At 39.8% G+C, this 13,056-nt stretch overlaps 1 protein-coding gene across 1 annotated transcript; it reads left to right on the top strand.

Moving 5' to 3' along the window:
- Positions 1 to 4,158: 4,158 nt before the first annotated feature.
- LOC110534304 (gamma-gliadin-like) lies at positions 4,159 to 9,949 on the top strand. Its single transcript, XM_021619084.2, has 12 exons — positions 4,159 to 4,234; positions 4,648 to 4,715; positions 5,219 to 5,284; positions 5,458 to 5,532; positions 5,827 to 5,880; positions 5,996 to 6,067; positions 6,399 to 6,428; positions 8,166 to 8,204; positions 8,329 to 8,379; positions 9,128 to 9,217; positions 9,498 to 9,532; positions 9,622 to 9,949. Exons 2-11 carry the CDS (start codon positions 4,662 to 4,664, stop codon positions 9,516 to 9,518), a joined length of 552 nt encoding a protein of 183 aa, XP_021474759.1. The 5' UTR covers positions 4,159 to 4,234; positions 4,648 to 4,661; the 3' UTR covers positions 9,519 to 9,532; positions 9,622 to 9,949.
- Positions 9,950 to 13,056: the final 3,107 nt, after the last annotated feature.

Here is a 13,056-nt window from a genome sequence, read left to right as displayed (position 1 = left end):
TTTGCTGTGGTCTGATAGAGGTGTCAGTGGGCTGACTGTGAACGCACTGAGAGACTCTGGGTTGAGGTCAGTGATAAAGTAGTCTACAGTACTACTGCCAAGAGATGAGCTATAGGTGTACCTACCATAGGAGTCCCCTCGAAGCATACCATTGACTATGTACATACCCAGCGTGCGACAGAGCTGCAGGAGTTGTGACCCGTTTTTGTTGGTTATGTTGTCATAGTTGTGCCTAGGGGGGCATATGTGGGAGGGAATGCTGTTTACCTATTGCAGATTCAGTCTTCCCAACCCGGTGCAGGTCTTCAATTTTGTTTCTGGTGTCCTTTGACAGCTCTTTGGTCTTGGCCATAGTGGAGTTTGGAGTGTGACTGTTTGAGGTTGTGGACAGGTGTCTTTTATACTGATAAGTTCAAACAGGTGCCATTAATACAGGTAATGAGTAGAGGACAGAGGAGCCTCTTAAAGAAGAAGTCACAGGTCTGTGAGAGCCAGAAATCATGCTTGTTTGTAGGTGACCAAATGCTTATTTTCCACCATAATTTGCAAATAAATTCATAAAAAATCCTACAATGTGATTTTCTGGATTTTTTTTCTCATTTTGTCTGTCATAGTTGAAGTGTACCTATGATGAAAATTACAGGTCCCTCTCATCTTTTTAAGTGGGAGAAATTGCACAATTGGTGGCTGAGTAAATACTTTTTTGCCCCACTGTATATGTATTACATCAAGATGCAGTAGATGATATAGAGTACAGTATATACATATACATATGAGATGAGTAATGTAGGGTATGTAAACATTATATTAAGTGGCATTGTTTAAAGTGGCTAGTGATACTTTTTTTTTACATCCATTCCCATCATTTTCCATTATTAAAGTGGCTGGAGTTGAGTCAGTATGTTGGCAGCAGCCACTCAATGTTAGTGGTGGCTGTTTAACAGTCTGATGGTCTTGAGATAGAAGCTGTTTTTCAGTCTCTCAGTCCCTGCTTTGATGCACCTGTACTGACCTCGCCTTCTGGATGATAGCGGGGTGAACAGGCAGTGGCTCGGGTGGTTGTTGTCCTTGAACTTTATGGCCTTCCTGTGACATCGGGTGGTGTAGGTGTCCTAGAGGGCAGGTAGTTTGCGCCACTACCCTCTCACTACCCTCTAGAGAGCTTTACGGTTGTGGGCGGAGCGGTTGCCGTACCAGGCGGCGATACAGCCCGACAGGATGCTCTCGATTGTGCATCTGTAGAAGTTTGAGTGCTTTTGGTGACAAGCCGAATTTCTTCAGCCTCCTGAGGTTTGATCATAACACGGCTGTGATTATAATCGAAAAGAATTCCCTTGGTAGATAATGCGGTCGACATTTGATTGTGAGGAATTCTAAGTCAGGTGAACAGAAGGACTTGAGTTCTTGTATGTTGTTATGATCACACCACGTCTCGTCAATCATAAGGCATACCCCCCCCCCCTCTTCTTACCAGAAAGATGCTTGTGATGCGTGATGCGTGAAGAAACCAGCTGGCTGCACCGACTTCGATAGTCTCTCGAGTGAGCCATGTTTCCGTGAAGCAAAGAACGTTAGTCTCTGATGTCTCTCTGGAATGCTACCCTTGCTCGGATTTCATCAACCTTGTCAAGAGACTGGACATTGGCGAGTAGTATGTTAGGGAGTGGTGCGCGATGTACCCGTCTCCGGAGCCTGACCAGAAGACCGCTTCGACTGCCCCTTTTACGGTGTCGTTGTTTTGGGTCGCCGGCTGGAATCCGATCCATTGTCCTGGGTGGAAGCCAGAACACAGGATCCGCTTCGGGAAAGTCAGGAAAGTCATATTCCTGGTCGTAATGATGGTGAGTTGACGTTGCTCTTATATTCAGTAGTTCCTCCCGACTGTATGTAATGAAACCTAAGATTACCTGGGGTACCAATGTAAGAAATAACACGTAAAAACAACAAAATACTGTATAGTTTCCTAGGAACACGAAGCGAGGCAGCCATCTTTGTCGGCGCCGGAAGCACAGGGGTCCGATGAAGCCTCTGGGTAGAACCTGGGTTAGAACCTGGGTTAAAAATGACAGACATGTAGAGAATGTGCTAAAACTATTATTTTGTGTCTGAGACCCGGGCCTCCCGAGTGGTGCAGCGGTCTAAGGCAATGCATCGCAGTGCTAGCTGCATTACTACAGATTTGGGTTCGATCCCAGCCTGTGTCGCAGCAGTCCACGACCGGGAAACCTATGAGTCAGCTCACAATTGGCCAAGCATTGTCCCGGGAAAAATAGGGTTTGGCCGGCTGGGTTATCTTGTCCCATTGAAGCTTGGCGGGGTTTGTGTTTTGGACCTTCACCGCTCCCGAGTCCACACAGGAGTTGCTGTGATGGGACAAGACTGTAACTACTAATTGGATATCACAAAATTCTGGAGAAAATGTAGTAAAAAAATGAATAACAATAATAAATCAAAAATAAATTAAAAAGTTTACTGTGACACCCATGTTACGGACATCACGCTGCTGGCTAAGTGGGTACCACTTCCCCCCGATTCAGCTCATACTTGGCTCGAACTCGGGACCTCTGCTTTGCTACACAAGTGACCACCCTCTTTGACAACATTCTAAGCGTTCGAGCCAACCAGAAAGGTACCAATTGGATGGCTCCATCCGTGACATTTCAAGCTAGCTGTGGGGCGAGCTTATGCTACATTCTTAAGGGCCACATAAATTATGAGAATATGTTGCCTGTAAAATCATAAAGTCATTTTAGAATTCACTTCTTTTTTTGTTAAAAAGACACTATCATATAGTGAGGATAAGACAATTAGGTGGAATACTATGACTCTGTGTTAGTTTTGCGAAGAAATAACATACATTCTTCACTTTAGGTAGACTCAACTAGACACTAATTAAACAGCAGTATCGGATCAACTTACACAAGGTTAAACTTCTCCACAGTATACACTTGAACATTCACAGCTCAGGAGGCTTCTCAGGCTGCTGACGGGAGGACGGCTCTTAATAATGGCTAGAATGGAGTGGAAAACGTGTTTGATGTGTTCGATACCATTCATTTGATTCCAGCCACTACTATGATTATTTTTGGCCCAACTGCTATTAGCCCATACAAACGCATAACAGATTCAATACATTGAACAACAGATAGTCGCTCCCAAATAATCGAAAGGAAGTTAGTTCTGAAGTGTCGGCCCAATTTTTATTACATTTTTGACATGTATTTAACCCCTTATTTTTGTCACTCAACAGTCTCAATATACAGTATGCTTCCATTCATTTTCTCAACTGCTACTGGGGGACCTTCAGACTAGTTGGCAGATCGGCTGTACCGACTTCAGACAAGCCACAAGACGCTTGCGGGAAAGCAAAACAGAGAACCAACATGGTTATGTAAAAATCTGTCAGTTTAAGCTAGAGATATCAGATTTGGATGCGTCTCAATCAACTGCATCCACCGGTGTCGCACTTCTGCATCCGATGTGAAAGGTGACAGAGCAAAGAGCAGTGTTTGTCAAACCATGAGACAAGGTTTGGCCTAAACTATTATGACCACTCTATGCAAAGATGAGACTCCCACGAACACGACGGAGTTATCAATTGGATTGGTAATAAACGTTATCAATTTACAGTACACTTGATGATGCATTGTGTTGTTGTTTCAGAAAATCTTTGATTCATTGCTGTTGAATATGGTTTGTTTACTATACTTTCACACAGGGAAATGAAAAAGCTTGTTGCATACACATACGCTTTGAAAGAATGTCAAAGATTACAGCAACAAAGCAGATTACACTTAAAGACTATACAATATCATACAATATCATTGGATAAAGCAATATCATCATACAATATCATTGGATATAGCAATATCATCATACAATATAATTAGACACATCAAATTCACTGACAGCATTTGGATTGAATTCAAAAGTACCAAATAATATTCTCTGTTTGCGATAAGATATGATGTGCTTTCAAGTAAATGAGCTGAAGTGTGCACTATTGCAGACAGTGTAATTGTCCATTCTCTGCTATTATGATTACTATACTATATCTGACCACTGTCATTTACCAAAGCTCACGACTAGACAGCCCTATTCTCATTCGCTATGTAGTGTCACAGCAGGTCAATGTTGGTTGGCTGAAATCTCAACTGAAACGGTTTAAAAGCAGAGATAGATCTCTGCACTGTATGACCCTCCATATTCCTCATCTATACTGGTATCACCAAAGGTAATGTGGCTAGAATTTGTCTATTTAAAATTAATTTTATCTGGATGTTGTACAAAGTAATGGTATGGGATTCTTTATTCTTATGAATTTACAGAATGCTTTGGGTGCCTAAGGAGTCTCACAAAATTGCAAGTGTTAACTTTAATAGAGTTAAATTAAACAATCAAAGTGTCTCTATAGTGTCCCACACTACACAGAGTTATTGTTAGACTTTTATAAGTGTTATGCTTTTAAGACTTTCACAGAATTTCTGTAAGCAATATGTTAAAAATGAACACAGACCAACACTGGTTATTGTTGCAGTCATTCAACACTGGTGGTCAGTGTTAAAATGTGTCTAATGTAATAGAGATGACTACTTTTTGACACTGGAGGGTGTTAACTTAACATTATACCTCTCTTTCATGTGCAAGGTTCTACTTTGAAAATGAAGATCACCATTATGTGCCTTTGTTTGGCCAGCTCAATATCTGCTGCTCCAGTAAGTTTGAAAAAATGGGCAAGGAAAACTTTACTACTGTATTTCTCAAGAGTAGGAATTTGAATACGCATAGAAAGTGGACACGCAAGGGTGCGCGTTACAAAGGAAAAAAATGTAAACACAACAGGAGACTCCCTCTTCATTTTCGGAGACAGGTTATTGACATGACATAGCTACGGTAGCTAGTTTATAAGCAATTGTTAACTAACTGTTAACCCTTTGAACTGGCTAGCTAATCGTCTTGACTAACTGTGGGGTAAAACAATTCACTTAGCCTATTAGTTAGTTACCTTTTGATATTCTATGACGTCTTCACTTTCCAAGCGTATCATGATCTATTTCCAGAATCTGGACTTAAAAGAACTTAGTTGGGTGTTAAGAGTTCAGAGCACATTATTCACGCTCATTTTCCACTGAGTGTCTGTCAACAGTCTGTCATTTCTTTAAATTGACTATGGCTTCGTCAAAATTGTGATTATTTAGTATTTGTTCAATATTCACAGCGTCAACCTTACTTCAATTACTTGCCCCACTATGGGGATCCAAGGCAATCAGGACCACCCACACAAGTAAGAACAAATGCATATTGTAATATTCTACTGCATTCTGTTGGTCACCTTCTTTCTTAGGTGTGGTTCAACATAGTATGAAACAATACATAACATGAGAAGATGAAGTACTGAAATGAATTTATGAGGACACTTTGTTTGTTTGACCTTTGACCCAATTGTTTAATCTCCAGGTGAATGAAGGCCTCTACCCAGCAGGCCATCCTTACCCTCAGCCTGGACTCAATGGCCCTGTCAGCATGGAAATAGTACGCTCTTACATCATCTTCACTATGAGACCTCTATTAGACCTCTCGAAAATGATATGATCAAAGAATTGTCTCTTTAGTGCCTTAATGACCTACTTAGCAATTACTTAAGTTATTACTTACTTCATTATTTACTTTCTCTTGACTTATCATTTGCCTATTTAATTCAGACTGTGATGAGTAATCATCTTGAACTTTAGCAGTTACACTGGAGTTTTGTCTTAATTACATAGTATAGTAATTTTATTTATTTGTAATGTGTAACTGTTTTGTTCATTTTACTTTATATTACAGGTGTTTCCACAGAGATTCCCTGGATGGTCTACTGGTGGCCAGATCAATGGACCAGTAAATACCACTAAAATACCACTACTTCACCTTCTTTAATATATCAACCAAAAAATATATCAACCATCCTCCACATTGAACATTCCTTTTAACTTTCCCCTTTCTTTTCTTTCAGCAGTCCTATCCCTCTCAAGCCTTCATCAAATATTCCCTACCTAAGGCCCCAGGAAGAAAGAGTGTAGAAATTGTAAGTGTTGTCTCAAGTTGAGTTACTTATCCCTCCTCAGAATTATAGGTGTTGTAGTATGTGAAGAAATCTCTCTCTTCAATTACAGCTATATGAAATTTGATAGGCACTATTTAAGTTCAGTTGACTCATGACTTTAAGTGGCTAAAGTTAGGACATGGTACATTCCAAGTTGCACAGCAGGAAATGAGTGTTGTTATACTGTATGTGTTTTGTAAGAGAACCCATCCATTTAATATCTTACTCAAGCACAGATCACATTGAATGTATTTTATCTATACTGCTGTAGTTTAATGACTGTTTCTCTGTTTCTTTTCCCCCCATATTAAAGTACTACCCCTATGACTTTGTGCAGCAAAAGGTAAATCCTGATATCATTTACTTGTTTTACAACCAGTAATTTTGTCTCAGTGGGACCTGGATCAGAGTAGGTGAGCAGAATTGAGTGGTTTGAAATCCAGCTCATTGCTCATGGAGCGCTCTCTCTGCTAAAAACCGCTCTGCACTCACAGGGGGGAAAACATTATACTCCAAATTCACTCTAATCATTAAAATAACAATTGAACCAACACCCATCTATTTTTGTGACTTCCTGGACCTGCCATTTGGTTTTGAAGTATTGAAACTTAATAATCATACGATTTTAATGAATAGTATTTGAATAAACATGAAAAGGTGAATGTAAGACGTGCACATCATTTCAAGTAGGCTACGTGTCATTTTAAAGAATCTGACCCTTTTCTTTTTGCCTAAAATGACAATCTGTCTGCCTGTACCTCAGGACCTGAAGCAAGTATATGCATTTTCTCGATACCATTTGAAAGGAAACCCTTTGAAGTTTGTGGAAATGTGAAATTAACGTAGGAGAATATAACACATTAGATCTAGTAAAAGATAATACCATAATGTATTATTCCATTGCAGGCCCAATTTAGATTTTGGCCACTAGATGGCAGCAAGTTTTAGACTGATTTAATGAACCATTGCATTTCTGTTCAAAATGTTGTATCAAGACTGCCTAAATGTGCCTAATTGGTTAATTAATACATTTTCAAGTTCAGAATTGTGCACTCTCCTCAAACAATAGCATGGTATTCTGTCACTGTAATAGCTACAGTACTTTAAATTGGTCAATGCAGTTAGATTAACACGAATTTAAGCTTTCTGCCCATATAAGATATGTCCTGTGAATCACATTAGCCTACGTTAAATCAACCATCCCGCTGGGGGAGGACACCGATCCCATATAGGTTAAACAGCATAGGTCAGGAGCCAGACAGGGAGTCTAAGAAGGACGAAAATAAACGATTTAGGCTATATTTTTTCAATTATTTCCGGACTCTAGCCAGCAAAGAAATACATTGTGAAGTGTGCAACACAGTAGTCGGGTAGGGACATAAAGCACTCAGCATTTAAACAATATTTCATTGTATTAAATAATTAAAGTCCATAAATTGTGCATATAGGCTGTGACTTAAGTTAGAATTAATTACAAAAAAAGACTTATTAGTGCCTTTGAATTCATTTTTTGAATTCATTCTTTGAAACACAAGTTTGGAAAGTCTGGCTTCAGCCTCATGCGACTGTGTGTGGAGAGCAGGACAGTAGCGGAGAATATCCTCGCCACACTTGCAGAGCCACTGGGGATGCTGAACACCTCCTTTTGGTCACTCTTGCTAGACTGGGCAGAGATACAGAGTTGCTTTTTGATTTTTCTAAAGGTAGTTCTAATGGTTTCTAGCCAAAATAGCCCAATCAAAATGAAAAACTCCTTAAACGTGGGAATATGCCAGGCATATTTGGCCATAATCAATTATGGCCTATTGATAACATAACAAAAATGAATGAAAAGTTTAATAGATCTGATTTTTAGTTTATAAAGACTTTGCTACAATGACACATAGTTATCTACCCACCTCCTTCCTGTCTTTTAGCATGTGCACATTGTAAGTACACCATCATATACAATAAAGATATACACATACTCTGGCAAATAAAGTTAAATATAAATAATATATTTCATTTGGTGTAAACATGTGTATCTTATTTCAGCAATTCTGTCTTTAAAGGAAGTTTGAGTTATTTGTTTTTGTTCTAGATGATGCCAAATATCCCTCAGATGCCACAGATTCCAAACGTGAGTACAAAGATTTATCAATCAAAAAACTGTAATAAAACGTTTTATGAATTTTTGGAATGATTTTGGAACGTATGTATTTAACTGCTTTATTTTTGCAATATTTTTGTTTTATCTTTCACAGCTGTTCCAATATGAATACCAACCACAAACTGTGCCACAGCAAAGACCCAATGTAGGACATCCCTTTCTTGACCTGTAGTTATTGTAATGGGTGCAAAGATGTACGCGTTTCCTTGACGACAGATGGTTTTGAACAGGGGGCAAAGTGGGGTATTGCAGGGGAGGGGGTCCGCTGCCAAATCTCAAAATATATCCAATTTTTATTTTGTTAATTTTTTTTAAATGAATATTGCTCGCAAAAACGGATTAAACACATTTTGGACAAGTTCTCAATGGAAAGAGTTTAGAGGGTGCAATACAATGCGATGTAATATTATTACACTACAATTTATGTTCTTGGGCCTTATTTGCACAACATGGGCCTGGGAGGCTCACAGGGATATTGGTATCCACAGTAGTGATCAATTATAAAAATGTTTGACTAAATTCTTCTTGTATTCCCCTAAATGTTTGTTTTGAACATAATTCACTATAATTTAAGCTTTAAAACTGCTAAATGTTATTTCTGGGGGCAAAGGCAACATTTTCAGAATTGCAGGAAATTAACTTTAAAACTGCAACATGCAAAGTGGGGGATTTTAAAATGTTATTTCCAGGGTCCTGAGACTTGATTAGTCACTACAGAAGTCATGATAAAACTGATGGTATGCTATTTTTATTGAACTCTAAAGTAAGAGTTGTGTTCTGATGTTATGAGGGGGTCCCTCATGAATTTGTTATCACAAAAGGTGTCCCAGACACAAAAAGTTTGGAAACCCCTGCTTTGGTGTCCAAGACAACAGGTGCTCTTTTTTCTGCAGATCCCATTCCCACCATACAACTCTCAACTTCCTCATTCCCAGGATCCTTTGCAGCCAGCTCAGCAGGAGCAGCCAATGCAGACAGGCCAGGTTGGAAAGCTAGAACTCTATCTATCATAACTATATGTACAACTTCTTTACTGAACATCATTTGGAAATGATTTACCTTCTTTTCACATACTCTTTTACTATATGTCATCTGTGGTTTAAGAAATACATCAATAACAGTGAACTTTTGACTGAAATACAACTCCTTTCCTGAACATATTGTTTAAGTGATTCATATTTTTTATACCTGCTCTTTTACAAGATGTCATCTATAGCTTAGCGGGAATCCAAGAATGACAGTGACATTTTTCTTTGTCCACAGGTACCTCATGTGCAACCATAGAATGGGAACTGAATGTAAGTCTTAATTATGCTGTAAAGTCCTTTGACAACAAATGAAGACACACTATATTTTGTTCATTACATTATTCCTGCTCTTCTTTTAGTTACCAGCTTGAAGGAAGTGCAAAGTCTGCCGACCCAGAGAAGACCAGATGATTTGCTGCTTCAATATGGCCTATTGATATTAATTGGGGTATTTACAGTAGTATGGTTATGAGTATCAATGTAGAGTGTTAATCTACTGTCCTTTAGAGTTTTTCCACTTGAAGTTTCTAGCGGAGGCTATTGTAATTAGTATAATAAGCATGCATCATTGATATTACAGTAGGCAATAGAGAGTATGGGTGGACATTATCTGGCTTACAATCTTTTCTTTGCTACATTTAATTTAAGCCATGCATTTTAGTAAAGGCAATTAAAGTATGTTTTACTAGCAATTACTGAGTTGTTTCCCTGTTAAATGTCATTGTGTGAATTTAAAGAGGAGAATAAGTTATTTGATTAAACAGTTCATTTTATTCATGTTCATTTCAGGTGGACAGTATCGATCGATGGATATCTGTTGATAATAACAATCAATGTCCATTTGTTTATAGTTCCCTCTTACTTACCTCTTACTTACTGCGAAAGGAGTTACCAGTAACTGTAATTCTTCATGGCCATAAAAGTCTAAAATATATAATAAAGTTTTGAATTTGATCAGTCATATCACAGGGAATAAATTCTATTTCCCAGCATTTTTATTTTGTGGGGGCTAAGCTTTATAATAGCCTTTTTTGACTGTAGAATAAGCAAAGAATGTCACTCCAAAATACATTTCACTGCATAGTCCTCCAAATCAACAGAAATGTATGGTGTATTGTAGAGTAAGAAAAGCAAACTATAAGTAGGTATTCTGGGTCCTACCAGCCATGTTCAATCAGATCGTACAAAATAAACAAATAAGAGAAACATTACCAACAAATCCACTACATGACCAAAAGTATATGGACACCTGCTCTTCTGGACCTCGCTTTCTGCACAAGGAGATTGTCATGCTGAAACAGGAAAGGGCCTTCCACAAACAGTTGTCACAAAGTTGGAAGCACAGAATCGTCTAGAATGTCCTTGTATGCTGTAGCGTTAAGATTTCCCTTCCCTCAGCAGACAAATAATTATTGTCTATCTGGTCTAGTCATCCTTCTCCTCATCCTCCCCTCCAGGGGCCTACAAGTAAGAACAGGTATATTGTGAGAACACACTCCACTCCTCAAAATAGAAGGAGAGACAGGCACCATCTTTTGAACTCCTTTATGGCTGTTCACCTCACAAGTCGTTGCCTACAGTCTTGGATTGTTTACAGCACCCACTATACTACAATCACTTAACTTTCTTTCAGGCAGGCCACCAACTGTTCAGCCTACCATTCACAATGAATGGTAAAAACTCCCTACATACCAACTCGATACTATCACAAACTGATAAAAATCAGCCATAATTCATTGAATGCTCAAGCAGTTAAAGAAACAGCATGTCCAGTGTGTCTACAGGTTCTACAATTCTGCCCTCTATGTACCAAAAAACAGATAAGCCTAGTTTTACCATTTTTATCACATGGTATCTTATCGGACTTGCGGCAGGGGATGCCTGTTCAAAACTGAATGGGTAGAACTGGAGGACAAGACAGAAGGTAATGTTTAGGTAAGCCCATCTCTATTTCCATCCCTTCTGAGGAAAACCTACTCATGGAGAAGGCAAAGGTTGATACAGTATGTTCCGAGAAGGGTCAGAGTTCAGTGTTAACTCACCACCTTGAGACTAGCTTTACCGGGACCCTGAGGGATGTCACGCTTTGTGAAGCCTTAAGGTGGGAAGAGCTGTGGGACAGAACAGGAACACATCAATCTTTACATTCCATTATATCTATTGAGACTTTGTTAATGTGTGTAGAATTGCTCATACAGTATGTAGATAGAGTAAACATAACAGAGGCTGGTGTTCCGCAGCTGAGACCACGTTCTAAACGTCCATAATATCCACAGGTCCCCTTTTTCCCACTGTAGGTTTAAACTATTGCATTATGTAGCATTCAACATATGCTACTTACAGTTGGCTGGCACTGCCTGGCTACTTACTAGACGATGGTAAGTGATGTTGACTGAAAATGATAAAATGTGTCTCAATGACATCACTATTAAACGTTTTCCTTAATTAACTGAATAAGATTTCTGAATAAAACAACTTAACATTCCAGGCTTCTGCTGGGCTCCTAGAGGGATTTTCTGAAACCCAAGGAAGAACAGCGTCAAGGTAACTAACTTAATTAAAGAGAGACATGCCTCGCTAGGGTTCTCTCTCTCTTCTCTGTGGGGAAATTGAGTCTAATCAAATCAAATCCAATTTTATTAGTCACATGCATGTAGACCTTACTTACAAGCCCCTAACGAACAATGCAGTTTAAAAAATAAGAATAAGAAATAAAAGTAACAAGTAGTTAAAGGGGGTACCGGTTAGTCAAGGTAATTGAGGTAATATGTACATGTAGTTAGAGTTATTAAAGTGACAATGCATAGATTATAACAGAGAATAGCAGCGGCGTAAAAGAGGTGGGGTTTGGGTGCAATGCAAATAAACTGGGTAGCCATTTGATTAGATGTTCAGGAGTCTTGAGGCTTGGGGGTAGAAGCTGTTTATAGAAGCCTCTCGAACCTAGACTTGGCGCTCCGGTACCACTTGCAGTGCGTCAGCAGAGAGAACAGTCTATGACTAGGGTGGCTGGAGTCTTTGACAATTTTTAGGTTCTTCCTCTGATACCGCCTGCTATAGAGGTCCTGGATGGCAGGAAGCTTGGCCCCAGTGACGTACTGGGCCGTACACACTACCCTCTGTAGTGCCTTGTGGCCGGAGGCTGAGCAGTTGCCATACCAGGCAGTAATGCAGCCAGTCAGGATTCTCTTGATGGTGCTGCTGTAGAACCTTTAGAGGATCTGAGGACCCATGCCAAATTTCTCCTGAGGGGGAATAGGTTGAGTCGTGCCCTTTTCACAACTGTCTTAGTGTGCTTGAAACATGTTAGTTTGTTGGGGATGTGGACACCAAGGAACTTGAAGCTCTCAACCTGCTCCACTACAGCCCCGTCGATGAGAATGGGGGCGTGCTCGGTCCTCCTTTTCCTGTAGTCCACAATCATCTCTTTGTCTTGATCACGTTGAGGGAGAGGTTGTTGTCATGGCACCACACGGCCAGATCTCTGACCTTCTCCCTATAGGCTGTCTCGTTGTTGTTGGTGATCAGGCCTACCACTGTTGTGTCATCTGCAAACTTAATGATGGTGTTGGAGTTGTGCCTGGCCATGCAGACATGAGTAAACAGGGAGTACAGGAGGGGACTGAGCTCGCACACCTGAGGGTCCCCTGTGTTGAGGATCAGATTGGCAGATGTTTTGTTTTCCTAACCTTACCACCTGGGGGCGGACCGTCAGGAAGTCTAGGATCCAGTTGCAGGGGGGGGGGGGGGGGGGGGGTTTAGTTCCAGGATCCTTAGCTTAATGATAAACTTTG

Source organism: Oncorhynchus mykiss, chromosome 10, assembly GCF_013265735.2.
Source record: "Oncorhynchus mykiss isolate Arlee chromosome 10, USDA_OmykA_1.1, whole genome shotgun sequence".
In the NCBI taxonomy this organism is placed as follows: Eukaryota; Metazoa; Chordata; class Actinopteri; order Salmoniformes; family Salmonidae; genus Oncorhynchus; species Oncorhynchus mykiss.
Note: the sequence above shows the minus strand (reverse complement) of the source record. Positions and strands in the feature narration are given on the sequence as shown.

Excerpts from the sequence above, each read along its gene's own strand:
- LOC110534304 (XM_021619084.2), top strand. The coding sequence starts at position 4,662 with ATGAAGATCACCATTATGTGCCTTTGTTTGGCCAGCTCAATATCTGCT. Across the intron at positions 4,716-5,218 it reads GCTCAATATCTGCTGCTCCA|CGTCAACCTTACTTCAATTA; the intron begins GTAAGTTTGAAA and ends CAATATTCACAG. Across the intron at positions 5,533-5,826 it reads GCCCTGTCAGCATGGAAATA|GTGTTTCCACAGAGATTCCC; the intron begins GTACGCTCTTAC and ends TTTATATTACAG.